The sequence below is a fragment of the Cornus florida genome, unplaced genomic scaffold (genome assembly GCF_030987335.1).
Source record: "Cornus florida cultivar Cherokee Brave unplaced genomic scaffold, ASM3098733v1 CherokeeBrave_3.0.0_Hap2_Chr04, whole genome shotgun sequence".
Classification (NCBI taxonomy): domain Eukaryota; kingdom Viridiplantae; phylum Streptophyta; class Magnoliopsida; order Cornales; family Cornaceae; genus Cornus; species Cornus florida.
This window is the reverse complement of record NW_026775574.1, coordinates 104,405,578-104,425,952: the sequence shown is the minus strand read 5'-3', so window position 1 is coordinate 104,425,952 and position 20,375 is coordinate 104,405,578. Positions and strand designations below refer to the sequence as shown.

The 20,375-nt window shown below is 34.3% G+C and overlaps 2 protein-coding genes across 3 annotated transcripts; one reads left to right on the top strand and one right to left on the bottom strand.

The window, feature by feature from the left end:
- Window positions 1-962: 962 nt before the first annotated feature.
- LOC132304438 (probable 1-deoxy-D-xylulose-5-phosphate synthase, chloroplastic) lies at window positions 963-13,469 on the bottom strand. 2 transcript variants are annotated; one of them, XM_059802107.1, is made up of 10 exons: window positions 13,085-13,468; window positions 10,090-10,209; window positions 9,819-9,983; window positions 9,328-9,478; window positions 7,893-8,161; window positions 6,472-6,754; window positions 4,866-5,158; window positions 3,182-3,457; window positions 2,493-2,777; window positions 963-1,380 (listed from the first exon to the last, which is right to left on the bottom strand). In XM_059802107.1, the coding sequence occupies exons 1-10, from the start codon at window positions 13,250-13,252 to the stop codon at window positions 1,231-1,233; spliced, it is 2,160 nt and encodes a 719-aa protein (XP_059658090.1). In that variant the 5' UTR covers window positions 13,253-13,468; the 3' UTR covers window positions 963-1,230. The 2 variants fall into 2 exon arrangements, with proteins under 2 accessions (XP_059658090.1, XP_059658091.1); XM_059802108.1 differs by lacking the exon at window positions 963-1,380 and having other exon boundaries at window positions 2,614-2,777; window positions 3,171-3,457; window positions 13,085-13,469.
- A 3,466-nt stretch (window positions 13,470-16,935) lies between these two features.
- Window positions 16,936-20,375, top strand: LOC132304436 (EG45-like domain containing protein). Its single transcript, XM_059802105.1, has 5 exons — window positions 16,936-17,029; window positions 17,201-17,242; window positions 18,724-18,842; window positions 19,311-19,611; window positions 20,153-20,375. Exons 3-5 carry the CDS (start codon window positions 18,725-18,727, stop codon window positions 20,157-20,159), a joined length of 426 nt encoding a protein of 141 aa, XP_059658088.1. The 5' UTR covers window positions 16,936-17,029; window positions 17,201-17,242; window position 18,724; the 3' UTR covers window positions 20,160-20,375.

The following is a 20,375-nucleotide window of genomic DNA, read 5'->3' as shown; positions in this document are numbered from 1 at the left end:
GTCAATCATTCTCTTTGAAAATATGGTTCTTTCTATTGAAAAACATTCAGACACACGCCTACCATACTTGCAAGCAATTTCAGAAATTTATTATTTTCAGTTTCAATCAAGCTTACAAAGGCAATGAACCTAAGCTGAAAATATTTGGCTTTAACAAGTGACCACAAAGTCCAGAAAAAACAAATAGTTACCTACTGTAAAAATAAAAAGTATTAAAGTGACCATTTTGGTTTTATTCCATAAATACCCTTTCAAGAACTTCCACCTTCTGCCCCGTGCTCTTCTTTTTCAAGAACACTACTTCCACCTTGCAACTCCCCATGTATACTAAGTAGTCCAAAAGTCAGATGCATCCGACTATTTCATGTGAGTATGAAATAATGTCATGATAATGTCATTCCCTACTCACATAGTCGGATGTGTCCAACTCTCGAACTCTGTATCATAACTCTTAATTTATTCAACCTCATCATCATTGATTTCATCAAATAATTCATTAATGCAGCAGCACCATACTAGAAATTTCCCAATCCTACAACTAAGTCACTTGTAACAAAAAATTTCTACTTTGGCCACCAACATCTAATTTTCTCTAACTAAAAACCCTGTATACAACATGCCAATTTCCATTTTTGGGAATGCTTCTCCAAACTAAAACAAGAATATACAACTGAGGTTGTATGGGGACATAAATACCCCTCACGACAATGAAAAATCTCAAAGAAGTCCAAGAATTGGTCATGCGTTTTGCTGGATGACACTGGCCTTGAAAATGTCTAGTTACCTTGTCTATTCATTTCTAAATTTGATTAAGTTTCCAATTTAATTGCAATGTTTAATTAGAAGAAGGAGCTGTGAGCTGGGGAAACTACCATGATTAATACAATGAGAACATCCTCCTAGCTTTATTATGAGCTCAGAAGAAAAAGAGAGAAGGCAAAAGAAAAGGAAAGAAGAAAATATAATTAAGAAAGAATATTTATTATCATGTATTTAGTTGTAGATCATGTTTTAGAAAGAAATAAACCTGCCCTTGGGACAAAATAAATGATACCATATAATTAAGGGGGCAAAAGCAGCAATCACATATGTACAAACTACAACACCACAATGAGAGAGAAAATACCCAAAGATCAGTAGACGAAACGTCACTCTAGAGCTTTGATTCATCGACACTCTTTCTTCCCCAGCAGCTTCAATCATCGACAACGATAAAAAGAAATCACACCCCTAGCACATCAAAAGGAGAGCTTCACGGGTACGTCCAAGCAGACTCAATGCTGTTGCAGCAATGTGGTGTCCGCTCAGGCCTGCAATAGCAAGCTGTTCCTTTGGTGAAGCATGCTCTATGTAGTTATCTGGTAAAACAATCGGTCGCCACTGGAAAAGTTGATTTGATTCAGAGAAGGATCAGAATGGGGGTCAAAATTTGAACAAGAGTGTGCCTAACTACAGAAATGTCAAAATTAGATTTTATCTATCTGGTTCCTAATCCATCAACGAAGAAGAGATTCAAAACTCTCCAAATGCATGTGCAAAATAGAACCCCTGTTATAAACCTACATTGCAATAGACCAATGAGTTCATTAAGAACTAATTAACATGCTATGCTTGATGAGAATACTCAAGCCATCAAGCCTGGCACCAAACTAAACTGTGATGACCAATTATGGAATAAAAAATAAAATAAAAATCTGTGATGAACTACATGTATTCACAGTGGTTACGGAAAATGGAGGAAAAGGGAAAAGGAAAGGGATTTTGGATTCCCAGGTATTATAGAGAACGGAAAACAATGAGGCAGAAGCGAGCAAGTCATTCCCTTTCTTTACATTTTTAGTGAAATTAATTTCTCTAAAGAAAGTAATAACAATACAGAGTGATAGTTTTTTTTTTTTTTTTTTTTCAGTTAAAGTACAGAGTGCTAGTTAGCAACACCACTTCCTGGGAATAAGCACCCATGTCATAATTATCTATGCTGTGTTAAAAAGCAATTACTGCAACTCTTCAAAACCAAAAGTATACATTCTCTCAGTTCCTCCACCATATTTGGTGGCAATTTTGTAATTTCCCCTTCATTTGTTTTATCTAACTACACAAAAGTGAAGGATTTGACCTATTACTTTTCCATTTCTTTTTTCCCATGATTTAAATATTTTACTCTTTCTCTGCAGCAGAACGGAAGTATTTAGCGGCCAGATAGCCATCTTACAATTGTTTAGATATATTCAGCTCAAAATTTAGAATTATGTTTCACTTTCTTTAACACTTGCTACATAACAAAAGAAGTATCTAAGAAATGCATATCAAATCAATGATGTGAGCACAAACTTTACATACTTCAGCCAGTTCATAAGTTAGCAAGAGCGCAGAAGCTACTCATCGGATCACATAGCACCCAAATTCATATTTAGAAAAATAAAATAAAAAATTCCTTTTAAGTCCATTGAGGAAATGAATTTGTCGATACATACAAGGTTAAAAAATATTACCTTGATTCTTCCATCGAGTTGCCCATCAAGTGTAATAAATTGTGCAACATGTGATCCAAATCCTCCAATAGAGCCTTCCTCAACGGTGATCAGAAAGGCATGGTTTTCACATAGCTGCCTGACCAGCTTTATGTCAAGTGGCTTGCAAAATCTTGCATCGGCAACAGTGACATCAATTCCAAGCTCTGAAAGAAGGGACTGGGCTTTAAGGCAGTTCTGTACCATAGCTCCATAGCCAAGCAAAGCAATATCTTTACCCTCTATAAGAACTTTCCCTTTACCAATCTGCTTCATATTAGGAAGTAGTCATATAGGGAACCAGTGTAGTGACAAATTTTAGAACTCAAAACTGGTCAGCAAGGGTTACAGTGTGAATGCTAAAGATTATTTGAGAAAATAGTAGAAAATCCAGAAGTAATGAAAAAGATATTGAAAGGAACTTGTAATAGTTAAGCAATACTTTGGGAAATATATGAACATAGAACAGGATATACTGAACTGATCCTTAAATTTTTCATGTCAAATAAATGTACTGACCTTTATGCATGATAAAATAAATCATCGATTTTGGTTACACTGTTACTTTTAAACAGATATGCAGACCCAAAGACAATGTTAAAGGATGGCAATTAATACGTCACAGAAAGTCAATATAAACAAGACATATAGAAAGGGTACCGATATATTACTTCAATTGGAACTCCACTGCATGTAGTGCTATTCTTAACAATAGCACCTCTAGGATACCGGAAGCAAACTGGCCTGTCATTAATATGGGCTGCCGTGGCTACCATGTGTACGAGATCATCCTCGTTAGATGGTGCCATGAGAATCATATTTGGCAAACATGACATGAAAGCTATATCAAATGCTCCACAATGTGTGGGACCATCAGATCCTACCAATCCTGCACTTGTGATGACAAAACGCACTGGAATTCTCTGCCGATCTACATCGTGAACAACCTAAGGATACAAAAAGGGAACACAAACACTTTAGAGGGCATAGTGTTTCCAGGTTGTTTTTGATTTTTTTTCTTTCCCACCCCCCCTCCAAAATATAGTGCCAAAACATGGTTTCATGCCATTCCATTATATACAACCATAATCCTATCTCATTTAAGATAGTACCAATTCTTACATTATTGTACAAATATCCATTTATAAGTATGTATTTGCATGCATCCATTGGCTATAGAAATGAATGAAGATATAGAGAGAAAAAGAGTATTTTCTAGATCTAAATATGCACAAAATAATTATAAGTTGGCACAGAAAGAAAGACGTCATGTAGTGCAATGATGAACATACAGAAACATATCTATAGGTATACGAGGCAGAACAACATACAATGAGGATTGTCCATCCAAGGGCTTATGTACAGTCATGGACATAAACAAGCACATGGTAAGAAGAAGTTCATCATGTGCATTTATGTACGAAAACATCGATTGTTTACATAATTGAACAAATAGAGACGAAGCTTCAACTAAGATTCAGTGATTGACATATGTACATAATGCATTGATCATCTGTTCTCAGGCAATTCAACATTCTATCAGCCCATGCTTGGTTACCAAAAAGAGATTTATTTACTGTGCAAATTTTGGTTATTGTAGAAAGTTATTTTCTCTCATCTGAATCATCCTTAAACCAAGATTTTAAATGCAGTAAGGATTATTTTATTAACAAATCAACATAATTAAGGGATCATATCGAGGTAGTAAATTAAAACACTTGGTGGTATTCATTTAAGTAATTATTTCCTCTCCAATCTCTAGAATTAATTAAAGTAAGAAACACATGCCCCTTAAAGATTGACAAAGTGATTTCCTAACAGACCGACACACAATTATGCAGCCTCTTATATTTACAAGCATCCATGTTACATAAAATCGAACATCACATTCATTGATTCCTAATTCAGCTGCTTCACATTCAACTAATTATATACTTCCATATCAAACAAGCATCACATTCATTGATTCCTAATTCAGTTGCTTCACATTCAACTAATTATTTTTTTCCATATCAAATACCCTCCCACCTCAGATAAAAAAAATAATAAGTTGACAAGCGGGTTGGAGCCTTAGACATTCCATGTAAATTAAATTGCCCCATTTTTGCTTCATATACCTTTTTGAAACCAACATTGTGGATAGAGAAAGCCACTAGAAAATGGCCTCCATCAAAAAATGATAGCAAAAACTGAAACATCATGTTATAAAATCCTTAGTCAGTACATAAGCAATCAGTTATGTGACGGCTTCCTTTAGTGCCCAACTACTAAAAAAATTCTATACTTTCAAGTATCTTGCAAGGAGTCATAAAATTTCCATAAGACATCAGAGAGAAAGGGAGAGAGAAGGGGGACCTGATCATAAGCTCTCTGCAGAAAAGCAGATGGAATTATACAAAATGGCTTCAATCCCCCACAAGACAAACCGGCAGAAAATGTAACTGCATGCTGCTCAGCCATCCCCACGTCAAAAAACTTGTCTGGGAACTTCTCCTGAAATAGTTCAAGTGATCGTTCCATTCCCATTCCTGCATGAACTGCGACAATTTCGTTGTCTCTTTCTGCCTCTGAAATCAGAGCCTCCACAAAGCAATCACTATATGTTCGAGGGTGACTACTACATGGTAATGAATCACGGTTACATGAATCTGCTTTAAACAAGAAACAAGCCAACGAAAACATTGAGAAAACTCACATGTGGTTCCTTTCTTTTGTGTTAAAGAAACAATAAATTAGTATACGAGAAGCATAAAAGGACAAGCTGCAACACATAGAATATGGGGTGAGGTTGTTATGGACCTGTTAATATATAGAAACAAGAAATTTAATAATAGTTATTGTTTTTGGACAATGGTAATTAATTGATTCTAAGATGCTTTGTCAAGCAGTCCATTTTTTTTTTTTCTTTCCTGAAATTGGAACTGACCCAGGACCTTGCAAAGATGCTTGCTGAAATTTCAAATGTCCTGTTATATAGCATTAGAAGGGAGGGCATCCACTTCCTAACATATTTGACTTGATTAATTATTTATATACTTGTGCATACACAGAGGCACTTAGATACATGCATGTATATATGTATGTGCAATGTATGTTATGCATGTACATATGTACTTATGTGAGAAGAACCTGATTGTTGTCATAACAATAAGTTCTTTTTGATGTTAAGAGTCAACAAGCCCTGCTATGTCCACTCAGGACAAGGCTGATCTCATACAAGTGGCTCCTAAGCAGAACTTGACGATGCAAAACCCATTCAACTTACTGGTAAGTTACCTTGAATATTTATCTCTAAATTCATTTTCTATGACACTCTTTCAAAAATTACAGGCTAATAGAAGTATTGTAATTTTGAACTCAATGAAAGTAAAAAGAACAGTCATGCCTTAGTGCATTTGGAAGGAGTATAATAGTCATACTTGTGCTTTTAAAATATTTGCATATTTGTGTTTTGGGTTAGTGTGTGAATTTTTATTTTTTTTCCTGTTGATTTTCTTAAAGAGATGTACTATCATTTAGAATTCTGGCTAGTTTGTTTCTATCTTGCACTCTTGCTCCTATGTAGTCTGCATGTACTTGGCTAGTTGGTTTCCACTTCCTTTTGGTGCTCCCTTTTTTAACTTTATTTTTTTATTCCTTAGTTACTACAAAGAAAATAAATAAATAGAAGCATCAATATAAATTCTAAAATAAGTCATATTCAATTGGGACTATAGAAAGCTTAGGCATTCCCAAGCTCTCAGCAACATGGCTAGCCAGGCACAAACCCAGCTCTTGGTCTGACCAAAGGCCTGGTCCAAGTTTGAGCTAAAGCCTCAAAACATGAGCCTAAAGTGAAGTTTGTCTAAGCAACTCTTTTTTGCCCCCAAACTCAGCTTGAACATGTAAATTCTGAGAGCTTATGTGTAAGAAATTACAAAAAGAATATGAGAAACAAGAAAAATAAATAAAAGAAGCATACTTTCGCTATGTTTGTTTGCTGTGTTGTTCTTTTGGGTAACTTCTACTTCCGGATCTTCCTTTGTTATTACATGAACCAACACGGGACCCATCGAATCCAAGGATGCAACTTCATGTAGAACACATAAAAGGTCATCGATGTTGTGTCCATCAACGGGGCCAATGTAGTACAACCCCAGCTCCTCAAAGAGTGTTGCTCCTAGTGGACCCATCATACCACGCGCGAACTCATCAACTTTGGCTGCCCATTCATGCATACCGCTACCAAATCTCTTAGTGAGACCCTGAAAAGAAAAACATATGACTGATGGTGATGAAGGTATAATGCATGGATTTACCATACAACATTATTCACCATGTTAAGTACGAAAAAGTTTCTAATTAAGCCTGTGTAACCTGAACCCATCCCATGTATTATAACTTTCAATGCAGTCCAATCGATATCCAGGATATTTTATAAAAATCCACCCAGTCCTACCTTTTTCCTTTTTTCCAAGGTCCTGCGTCGGGGGCGGAACCAGAGAGGACTAAGAAGGGCCATGGATCACTGGCCCACCCATGTTTTTTTCAAAACCTTTATTTATGGGTCCTTATTGATGTCACTTATCAAAAAAAAAATGGGTCCTTATTGATGTCAATCACGAACTCGAAAAAAAAAATGTGCCCCCTCCAAAGTAACCTTCTTATTCTTGCTTTAGAAAGTCTACATATGGTAAAACAATAAATTCATTATTACATACTCTATTCAGATATGTGTGTGTATATAATTCTATTATCTATATCACTAAAGGAAAAAAGAAAATTGTATGCTCGAACCTGACAGTCTCATTTATTGCCTTTCATCATGTTTTTTCTCTTATCTTTTCCTTCTCACATCAATCTTCCCAGTTCTATTTATTCAAGTTTTATTTTCCCATTTTTTTTAGGTTATATCATTGTATGTTCCTTATGTTTTAGGTTATGCCAAGAATAGGAAAAAGTAATGACAAGGGCGCTCTCACTAAGCTCGCCCCCCTATAACATTGTGTTGTAAGGCTGTGAGACCATCTTTGGATCTAAGAACTACAAGGACAAAGCTCAATTTTATGTAGACATGCTCTGAAGAATAAAAAGACTTATATTGTAAGGAAAAATTCAATTATTTTATAAATAATTTTAATTTTAATTTCATAATACTAGTTTGGCCCCCACAACTAAGTATTTTTTGCTGCGCCCATGTCCTGCATAGATGTAATGTAAATCATGTACACGATGCAATTGTCAGTGGTCACATTAATCTTTTAGCAGACTACATAACAATTTAACTTTACAAAAGGACTTCACAATTTTTGTGATGTTCAAAATTTCTTTAAATACTTTTTGGAATCAAATTATTCCATGGATATAGCTAAGCAGAATAAATGGAAAACCAATAAAGCTTGCCTTGGCTACTTCTCTGAATTTCCGGAAGGATTTACTGGACTGCAGCTTGCTTAGAGTACTAGATAGAGCATTGATTGGTGTCTTGTGGCCCTCCTCGAGCTTTGGGTGTAATGAATGGCAACTGTCATTCAATATCACAACCATGTTTGAGTCCAAATAACCTGCATTGCCCATTGCCTCATAAATCTGACCGTTCATGGTTGTCGCATTGCTGATTACCGCAATTACACGTTCTCGCTTCCCTTTAATATCCCGTGCAACTGCCATTCCTGAATTTAAAGAATTACATGCACCATTTCTCAATTTCCATGTTTAATCCTGAAAAGAAAATTGAAGGAATGCTGCAAGATTTTTCTAAAATAAGTTGGGTCTTCTCTTAGAAAGTCCAAAGAAGATTTCACCTAAAACTGGTTGAATTAGATGATATGGTATGATTATACATATATTATTATAGATTTCACACTTCAAAAAAAAAAAAAAAAAAAAAAGGAAAGCTCCAAAATACAAAGATACTAAGAGCAAAACAGGTTAAATCTCTATGCTCAATTATTTACAAGAAGAAAAAAGTTGGAGATAATGTTGCTTGTACAAATTAAAGTAGATAACATAAGTAATGGAATGCTTTTGGTGTATTGTGTTATTGACGCACACCTATGAAACTAAAGGAAAAGTTGTATAGAATAGTTACTGAACAATGACAAAATACTGGGTGGTTCAATAAATAAAATATTTCTATAAAATGAACATAGGATCATAGCTCAGTGCAATTGAAAAAGATTAAATTGACAAACATTAAGATTCCGTTAGAGTCTGAGTGCAGCCTTTTTGTGTAAAATAATACTAAATGTCACGTCTGTCTCCAATCTTTTCCTCTCAGCACCTTGTGCAGATGAGACCAGCACAAGGTAATGGCCTTATAAACATGACCAAAATGTGGATACTGAGATGGATGTGAAAGTAGCATCCTTACAGAAAATAATGCTAAGAGAAGGGAACAAATATATTCCTGAGACGGTGTTTGGCAACAAGTGGTGAAAAATAAAATGGAACCAATTAAGATGATTTGTGTACGTGAAATACAATAACAATGAGAGAGTAAAATTGACTCAGATAGGGAGGAGGAGGAGGAGGAGGAGGAGGAGGAGGAGGGGGGGGGGGCGGAAGGAATGACCAACACTGACATGAGTTAGAAAAGTAAGGAAAGACAAAGTAGCTAGTAGTTTAACTGAAATTATAGATGTAAACAGAATAGAATGGCGAAATAAGATTCCTGTAACCAAGTTTTTAACAATGCTTTGAGGGCTTGAGTTTCCAACTAGACAGAAACAAAATACATGACTAGTATATAAAATAGCAGCAGAAACATGAATCATTGACAGATGACCGTTCACTCACAATAAGAAAAAGAATGAAAAAGGATGCAAATAAGTACTACCAAGTCCAGCAGAAATACTGTTGCATCCATGCCCTGCACCAAATGGATCAAATTCACTCTCAAAATGGGATGTGAAACCTGAAAGACCATTCTTTTTTCTAAGTGTATGCATGAGGGCCCGCCTTCCAGTGAGGATCTTATGTGCATATGTCTGTTCAGTTAAAAGAAGGGAATTAATCATAAGGTGCATCACATTTTAACTTGTAAAAATGGCATATAAATGCTTGGAATATGCTTTTTTTTTTCCTTGGAATATGCTTTAAAACTAGTAACACCAGAAAGAAGATATACACTAAGCATATGCTATTACCAAGTCCTTCTCTGTCTTCTCTCTTTCACCTATGTTAGCTTGGCTCCCACTGCTCTCTCACTCTGGCACCACCTCCCCATATCCCCAACAACCACACCAAGTAATGTTAATGCACTCTCATCCCTCTCACCCTACAGAATAAGTATGCACCTTTATCTGAAGGTATAAAATATGATCTTACTTGCTCCACTGCATCCCACAATATCTTGTCCACCGGAGCATGAAAAACATGGTGTATTGCAATTGTCAACTCCACTGCCGCAAGACTGGCTTTGCAGGGGTTTCGAGTTTTCAACATTATAAAAGATAACTCTGACCGGATGTCATCAGCTAATTGTTTCAGTTCCTGCATACAGCTAATTTTAGTGAGTTGAGAAGCCAATGATTTCAAGATAACTTGAAATTTTGAGACTTCTAAAAGTTCAAATATATCAGAAATCTAACTCTATAACCTTTGGAGACAAGTTCTTCAAATGCATAGGGTTTTCAACCATATCTAGCATGGGTGTTGGAACTTTATCCCAGAAGAAATCACCAATATCAGGCAGAGAATATATCCGGCCAACACGTTCCTGCATCAAGGAAAATCATAAATTACCTGCCCATCAACTAATGACTGATTGTAAAGAATATGACCACAAGGATTTTTTAATTATCAATATGCACCCAAAAAAAATAATCTCTGTGCACAAATAGAAGGAGAGGAGCTCAAATTTTCGTCATACTGAATGGAATTAGAACCAGAACTTATTGTATAACAATAGTCTTAAGTGCAGAACTGGAACCCAAGGCTCTGATAGAGAGTTCATGCAAGTCCCATAATAGATCTAGAGGGGGTAAATAGATCTTGTCCAATTTTAACTAACAATAACTGATTTTTAACTCTAATATTTATTTCGAAATGCAGCAATTCACTTATATTTGCCTTTTAACTTATCAAAAAATAAATAAAAAAAATGCAGCAATAAACCATACAAACACACAAGAACACACAATTTTTACGTAAAAAACCCTCAACATGAGTCCAAACAGATCAAATCCACTAGAGAGAGATATTACAATGTCACGACCCACCCTGCTGTGTAGATATTGGCCCCTTTGCACTCCCCATGCTCACATTTTTCAAAACACATCTACACAGTTAGGAGACATCTACACATAAAAGTGCCAACAACCTCTCCTCCCAAGCGATGTGGGACGTCACAATCACTGCACACTCTCCATGCTCACGGTTTTCGGACGCATCTACACAGTTAGGTGGCATCCACACATATAAATACCAAGAACCTCACCCCCACGGTTTTCAAAATGCATCTACACAGTTAGGAAGCATCTACACATATAAGTGCCAAACAACCTCTCCCCCTAGGTAATGTGGGACGTCACAATCACCCCCTCTTGAGACCCAACGTCCTCACTGGCCCAACCCTAATGGGATTGTGATCGCTTCCCTATTTTTGGTTAGGGAATGGCTCTAATACCATCTATCATGACCCCGACCCATTGTCTAGATATTGTCCACTTTGCACACTCTTCATGTTCATGGTTTTTAAAACGCGTCTATACAGTTAGGGAGCATCTACATATATAAGTGTCAACAATTTCTCCCTCAGTCGATGTGGGATGTCACATACAACTAGGTTACAAGTTTCCCAAACCTTAGAAAACTCGTAGGTACCTTCTAAATGCTCCACCAAACTCTCCACTCAAATCTCTAGTCACACAATCCGCTTGTCAACAGATCCGTTTCCTCACGCGACCTGCTTCTCCAACAAGTAATTTAATCTCATCGTCCATGTTGCCTATTCATTGTGTATACTTTTCTGTCGAATTCTCCGTGTAGAACAAAAATTATGATTTTCAACACTTTGAATAATAACTCACCTATCTAATGCATCATCAAGATATCAAAATATTCTAAAAATATGTGATCTCTTTCTATATGATTTCTTTTTTTTTCTCAAGTACCATTCTTGAAACCTTGACCTTGGAGTTGGGAGTTTAGACCCAAACCAATTAGGACAAAGGTAGACCAGTAACTCTTTCTATATGATTTCTCAATAATGTGTCTACAGATCTCTCAGTATATAGCATGAGAGCCTAGAGGTCTTTGAATAATGCCTTTAGTTCAAAGAAATTAAGGTTTCTTAGTTGTAATCGGTATAGGAAACCTAAACATTTTAGGATTTTGATTTAGAGAAGTTTTCAACAACTATTCGTGGACACGTTGATCGATCAAGCCTTTGCTCAAAGCATTCTAGACATCGATAAACATATTCCGGAAATTTTTGACTGACCGGCACATCGATTGAGGCTCATCGTTTTTGTTAACATTTCCTCTTTAAAAACATTAATTCCAAAAACAACTTCATGTATTCAAAACACTTTTTCATGAGTTGTGCCCTAAATGAGAATGCATGAATATAAACCATAATCAGTGAGTTAGTTATTTTTGAGCTAATTTTATCTTTTTGTCCTTTGACATATCTTCATATCTGATTCTGCCATTGGACACAGGAATCGCCACTAACTAACTAAACTAATTTTAAAAATCAAATCAAAATCTAAAAATAAAATATAGACGCCGACTTTTGTTATAAAATTTGCTACACTAAGTTCTAATCCAAACAAATAGATTGGAAGCTCGAAAGTTGCTAACAAGTAACGAGGTTCACAGTTCAGTTGAGACGATAGGGGGAATGAAGGATCAATAATTTTTTCTGTCAAGAGTCAAAGGACATTAAAATCTTGGCATGGCTAAATTAAAACAATTTTAGGATTAATTTTTAGAAGTTCGAATACGTTTATTACCTACCATGAAGTCTAATTAATAGCAAAGCTTGATGATTTTTAATAAATGTTATAAGTTTGCTACGTACCTTAATGGATAGCAAAACCCATCTCACATAGTTATATTTTTAGAAGCAAACAACCTTGATTTTATTTTCATTTACTCCCAAAAGAAGATATAATGACTCTCAAATGTGGAAAGTTCGTTGTTAAAACTACTCATCACCACAGGGTTAGAGTAAATCAATATAAGTATAGGTGTCTTTCGACCTTGAATAGCTATAAAGCATGGATGGAAAAAGGGAACAGAGTCCCCAAAAGGAAAATATTGTCTATAAATTTCAAGCAATTTCATTATTACCCAAATCAGAATAAATCCTGAACATGAACTGAGCAGTGGCAAAGAAAGACCCTGGCCTGGGCGAAGCAGATTTATGGAATTAAAACTAAAAAAAGAGCCTCAAAAAGTAGCAGATGAAGCCATTATTTGTAAAATAAATTCTAGAATAACAAATTAACAATACAGCCTTACAAGCTTGGACCTTTCACTTCAATTCGAACATGTAACACGATCAAATAATCAAAATTAACCAAATATAAGACAATATAAGACATATGTGCAATAAAAGAACAGAAAATGAAAGGAACTTTGAATACCTTAGAAGTACTAGTTGGAGCAGAACTCAAGTACGAATTTGTTCTTGAAAAGTCTCCATTGGAAAGAAATTTGAAGTTTAAGAACTCAGTTGTAGAAGGTGAAACCCTAGAATTTCCATGGAAATGGACACTGATACCAAATGGGTACTGTGCAGATGATGTACCCATCAAGAAAAGAGATAACCCAATTCACCAGAACCAATCAATTCCAAGAAGCAGCAAGCTTTTAGAGACGACACTTACAGTTGAGGAATTGGAAGACCCAGAAGTGGCTGATTGAAATCCAGAAGACTATGAAATCAAGCTCACTGAGAAAACAATTTTGGTTGTCGTTCACTGAATCAGAATTCGGAAAGCAAATGGCACTGAAGACAAACAGAGCATAACTGGACAGAAGTGATTACATGGGAAAGGTATATGGACCGAGTCTTGGACCCAGTATGGATGAAATTGAGGCCCATATTGATTTATGGGCCGATGTCTCTCACGATAGAATAGCTCACTACCTCGTTGTTTTTTAAGGGGTATGTTTGGATTAGTTTTTTGAAAACAAATTTTTAAAAATTGGGAAATTATAAGGAAAACTACATATAAATAGACTTAGTACCTTTAAATAACAAAATAGTCTACTTTTAAAGTTCATTTTTCAATTTGATTGAATTAAATAAAATAATTACAAATACATCAATAATAATTATTAAGGTCCAAAACACCCTCCAAACTCTTATTCTAAAATACCAAAATATCCTTAGAGTTATATAATTTCAAAATACCAGATGTCAATAAGAAACTATTGAATCTTGATGGTGGATCCTAAGTTTGGAAGGAGCGTGAGTGAGAAAATTTGTGAAGAAAATCAAATCCATTGCAACAAACATGACAAAAGATTAGGGAATATCTTACAAAACTAAATTTTTTTATTTTTTTTACACGGCATTTTCTCCCTCTTTATAGGTACTATTTACATGTTTATACATATACCATATCTTCAATTAGATATGGTCTGATTTTTTCATTCTTTTTTATTTTCTCTTCAATAGTAAAATTTGGGATCAACCCTAGATGTTTATGGTTTAAGTTGTGACTCTTGTTCTTAATTTTGAAATAAATTTTCACTCTTCAATGAGACTTTCTCTCTCTTCAATTAGATCTTTTCTGATTTCAAAATTTTGTGAAATTTTTTTTTTTTTCATGGGTTATATATGTAACATACTGGATATAGATCAATTGACCCAAGAACCAAAATTTTCACTTTATCCTTTATTTATTTTTGGTAAACAAATCATTGTAGATAAAAAAAATAAAGCTTAAGCCACTGTACAAGAGATATGAGGAAGACAACAAAGACAAACCAATTCATCAAAGTGGTTGTTCATACTGGAACGAGAGGGAAGAGAGAGAGATGATGAAGATAGAGAGGGGCACGGAATGAAGAAGAGAAGATAGAGGGAATGGAACCCAATCTAATTGAAGAGAGAGAGAAACGTCCTTTTGGAAAGAAAAAAAAAATGGTAAGAGCGATGATGTGTCCTGCCACGTAAGAACCGAACCAAATTAGGCTCTAAAATATTGGACCAAGTATTATTATTCTTATATAATTATATGAATATTTTAGTATTTTAGAATTAGAGTTTGAGGGATATTTTGGACCTTAAAAATAATTGTTGATGTTTTGTAATTAATTTGCTTAATTTAATCAAATTAAAAAATGAACTTTAAAAGTAGACTATTTGCTTAATTTAATCAAATTGAAAAATGAACTTTAAAAGTAGACTATTTTGTTATTTAAAGCTATTAAGTCTACTTATACTAGTTTTCCCAAAATTATATATGATAGTCCTCTAAAACCATTCGTTTTTTAACTGAGATTTTCAAAAATTAAACCAAATACTGATTTTTGTAGTGTTTTTCAATTTTTAGTTCTTAGAAAACAGAAACAGAACTAAACAAATCATATGTTTGACATAAGTTGCTGAGGATTTTGGAGCCGGTTTGGACAGCCAAAACCCAATCAAGTGTTGACACAATTTTTTGGAGTAGTATTGATAAGTCTGCTTTGATCCAACAAGACCTTACAATGATAAGAAATGGCCTAACTCACAAAACTCGACGTTGTTGACTCCAGCTACTTTTCAGACAAATCCCATCATTTATGGTTCATAAATTGCGTTTTACTAATTTTGAATATTTTAGAATTTTTCTTAAAATTTATTTTTGGTAATTAATAGGGTTTAATAATAAGGTTTCTTACCTTATTTTCTCATAATTTTTAAGATAACATTCTACTAGTTTCCTTATATTTTTAGTTTCATTTAGTAGGTTTCCTTAGAGTTTTTTCTATTATACATTGTTGGCTCACAAATGCTGTTCTAGAAGTGTGTGGGCATGCCAGAGTATCCAAAGATTCAAAGATTATCGAACAAGTTACAAAAGTTATCATTTTTGAATGATCAGACGACTATAAAAGAGAAGGAATAACAAAATACTTGTGCCTTCGATGAAAGGACTATTAAGGTTGTAATGTTAAAACCAAGGAATTGAAGTATATAAAGGAATGGAAATGCTGAACTTGTATTAAAATTGTTAAATCAAAATACATTAAATGAAGTTGTTTGATGTTGCGGGGGTTACAAATGTTACCCTTACATCTCAGGTCTCAAATGTTGAAGTTCTTGTTGATTCAGGTCAATGTAGACTCTCATTTTTATGTGCCAACACAAATACGTTTTTCTTTTAATATTCAGAAATCATGTAACGAAGGGGATTTTTATTTGTACAAATGGTACTTCGAACTTGGAACGAGTATGAAGAAATTAACGATACTTCTTTATCTTTTGAGTTGTTCTGCCGGATCGGTCGTTCAAGATCTTTGGTCTCTACCCGGACCCGATGAAAAAAATGGGATCACTTCTTATGGACTCATTATTTGCTCGTTATTAAACATTCTTAATTCCAGTTTTATCAATATCTTTTATTTATAAAATTTGTAGCAAATGGTAGATCTCACCATAACATTATAAAGTCGGATTACATTTACTTGGGTGGGTTGTGTTCACTCTCATATTACTTTATCATTTTCCTAGCATTATTACAGAGTTGGCAATTTCGTATAACTCAAGTCACAATTATTTTAAACTGGTTTTGCTCTTACATTTTGTGATACTCCCACTCTTATGCTCCGTACATGCTGTCGTTTCGATTCTTACTTTGGTTCGCTTAAATTTTACCGTTGTTACACTTCTGCTTACGTATTCGTTTTCACTCCGGCACCTTTACGTGACTTTGGACATACCCCTTGATTCTTTATGAATTGAATTCAAAGTGAGATTACAATAATCTCATAAATGAACCGGATTAACTTTGATATATCAACAAACACAATCAATTACTTTACGTTACATATGGTAAACAAAAACAATTTATTGTTAGTTGTTACATAACTTTACGTTACACGTGGCAATTTTCATGATACCTTAGATAAGTTACACGGTACTTAGAAGCATAACTGCAATCTAAAGTTCACCTTGAAAAAAAAAAAAAAATCTAAAAGTTCACCATTTGTACTATTGAATATATATATATATACACCCCCCATAATATATCCCCGGTTGAGTGAGGAAAGAAAGCTATATTGATTGGACATACGTGCAAGTTATATTAAAAAAAAAAACATTTTCATACTAGATTATATGATAAAACCCAATAATTCAAATAATTTTTTGGAAGATATAAGAAATTTACTTCTCTCAAAAGGCAAGTAATTGACTAAAGTTCCAACTTTTTGCTACATTTATGGTGTATTCAAATTGATTCTTAAAAGGAATGTATAAATATGTAATATGTTGGAAGCAATCCATTTGATTCGATCTCCAAATTGTTCTTTTGATATATATATCCATGTAATGAGTCATTAATTTCTTTGAAACAGCGGAAAAAACATTTAAGGTATGAAATCTCGTGTCAGATTGCTATATATATATATATATATATACCAAAATAAGAATATTAATTACTCAGAAACAATGAATGCACACACACACACACATATATATACTTGTATAGGCCTCTTATTCAGCCTTGCATTTAGCTTTTGACCTGCTATCTTTTTCTTTGCAGGGTCTTAATTCATTCCTCCAACTTAGCCAAATACTCTTCAAGGTATGCTTCATTCTATTTCCTCTGGTGGGCCCAGTTTTTTTTGGAGATGGCCATGATTCAAAGCTGCTATGTCTTTCTATACAATTTTTTTTTTGTTTTTGTTTTGTGTTTTTTCTTGACATATAGTCTAGACGTGTAAATTTGGACAAAAGTTTGTGGAATGGTTCAAACTAGCACCTAGTTGGGTGAGCCGATTATGTTTGTTTGGTGCAGCTATTGATAAAAAAAAAGTGGTCATATACTGTGTGTGTGTGTGTGTGTGAGTAAATTCTAAGAAAAGGTCTTAATAAAACTAGGATTTATGCATGATCAAACCATGGGAGGCATATGGCCTGTTTGATTCAATATATCCTCTTAAAAATTCTAGAACAAATTTTAGAACAAAAAATAAATTAAAAAATAAACCGAACAATTCCTAAGTTGGTCTCCAATCTTCACATCCCATCACCTTGTGTAGATGCAATAGGAGCAAACTATATAATGCAATTTCAATTAAAGAATTTCAATTAAAGAAATCACTAATATAATTACAGAAGCATTCCTTACTTACAAGAAATATATATATATATATATATATATATATATATATATATATATAATTTCGTTAAAGAAATTATATAAAATGACAGTGTCTTGTGGGCTGACACCGTCTACAGCCGTCTGGCCGGCCCATATATACCAGGCCTGACTATTTCTTAGTGTTTGGACTTCAGTTGAATTCATATATCTATACATGCGTAGTCCTTTTCCTATTTTTATTTTCTTATATATATATAATTAAGGAGGTCTCATACCGCCAAATGGTGATCATTACAGCATGCATGCAATTTGAAAATAATGTTCAAAAAAATATTTGGCATATATATATACATACAATAATTTATTTGCTACAACAATAACAAAGCAAATATGTTTGCGAAATCTTAGTTTCAGTCAATAAAAATTTACTCAGTAATTTTTACATTCAAAAGTATAATTTTATATATATAAAAAAATTCATGTAATCGACTCTATTTCTATAGAAAGAAAGTAAATATTTCATGTGTGGGACACCACACAGTAGGTATTCTCAGATTTTAAAATGTTTTCATGATATGAAATAAAGGTAAGAATTAAGATGATTATGATTTGACTTTATTATATTGCATTGCATAATTAATTTTTATTTATATTATATATATATATATATATATATATATATATATATATATATTTATGTTAGGTAACTGTATTATTTTATTACCGAAAATAAAGAGAAATAGGACAACCAAGGAAAATCAGAACCTTTCACAGTCCCGAGAGTTTGAAAACCTCTACAAGCCGTTTTAATTTTTAACCTACATGATCTCTCTCAGCCACTATTTAAATGTTAGTTAAACCTAATTTATAATGTGTTGACTATTATTCAATATATATGTGTGTGTGTGGGTGTGTGTGTGTGTGTGGTAGCTAATGAAGATCGTTAGATAAATCGTATGCAGGATGTCAAAGCATCATCAACAACTCCTTCCATGGCTGTCTCTCTTCCTCTTTGCACAGTTCTTCCATGCTTCTCTCTGCGACATTGGCACTACTTCACACTATAACCCACCATATATACGTAAGTCCCTTTTCTTTATGTATATATTTACAAATTTAACTTACAACATATCATTCATTTTTTATATATTGAGAAAAATATGTTACAAAACATCGTTAATAACCCTTTCGGCCTGATCTTAGGCCACAACTCAGTGGATGAACATGGGTTTCTGGGGCATTGGATTTCACCAATGTTTGCGTTACTCAAGCGGACATTCTCGCTTCTGGTTCGTCCACCGCTGCTTGCGGGTGGAATGCTCCCTAGATCGATCGATTCTTCATCGTGTGTGTGTGTGTGAAGTATTGGGTGGGGCATGCATTGTATAGTGTAATTGTTTAAAGGCTCAAGGCGTACTAAGGCGCCAAGGTCACAGAGTGGTGACCGAGCATTTTTGACATGTAATCTTTTTAGTTTTGAAAAATGTGTCAATACTATTTCTGACACTTTCGATTAACGAGGATCACATTGGGTAATGACTCTTAACAGCGACGGCGTGCAATGGAAATGACCCGTCACAGTTCCCGACGACGAACTTGTTTGCAGCTGCAGGGGAGGGGATTTGGGACAACGGTGCAGCGTGTGGAAGGCAATACTTGGTTAGGTGCATAAGTGCAGCTAATCCAAGAAGCTGCAAACCTAACCAGACTATTCAAGTTAAGATTGTGGATCGAGCTCAGACGTCGGTGTCTAGGCCTTTCAGGGCTGCCACCACCATGGTCCTCTCTTCCACTGCTTATGCAGCCATCTCCGACGGTTCTTCGCCATCCGTTAACATAGAATTTCAACAGTAAGTTATTATATATATATATATGTCTTTGATCTTTCATTTTTTTTTTTTTCAACCATAGATACATTATTTGACCAATGGAGTTTAGTTAAACCCTTTTACGGTAATATTGTGATATTGTGAGTGGGTGTGCATTTGTTCAGAAGTGTCCATTCAAACCTAGTATAACCGAACATGCTAATCTAAATTTTTTTATTTCTTTGAATATATTGAATAAGATCAAAATTTTATAGTTAACAAAATAAAACCCAAAAAAAAACACAGAGACACAAACACATACTTCAATCACATAGGAATTAACTGTGTAGGGAAATTTGGTTTGGCGTTTGCTCTATTTCGTCTTTTTGTCTCTCATGTTGCCTAATTGTTGGTTTTCTTAATCAATCACCCAATTCACAACAGTGACCAGATCTACCTTGATAATGATTGGGTACATAAAAATAATAATAATAAATAAAAGGTGGTCAACTCACATTATTCAGTTTTCTTATTCACTTGCCTTTTTTCTTTTTCTAATTTTTTTTTTTTTTTTCATGTGCAGGATTTGAAGTTTGAAGTGGGGATTAGCTAGTTAGAGACCTCATTCTATGATTCAAGGAAGCTGTTTCTTCATGGTTTAATATATAGGGGATATATATGTATTGATCAGCCTCTGAAAAAATAAAAATGTATTGATCAGCCATTCATTATATTTTAATGGATGAGTACTAATTATCTCCATATACAGTCTCTATCTAGATTAAAAAAAATTAAATTTATTCTTA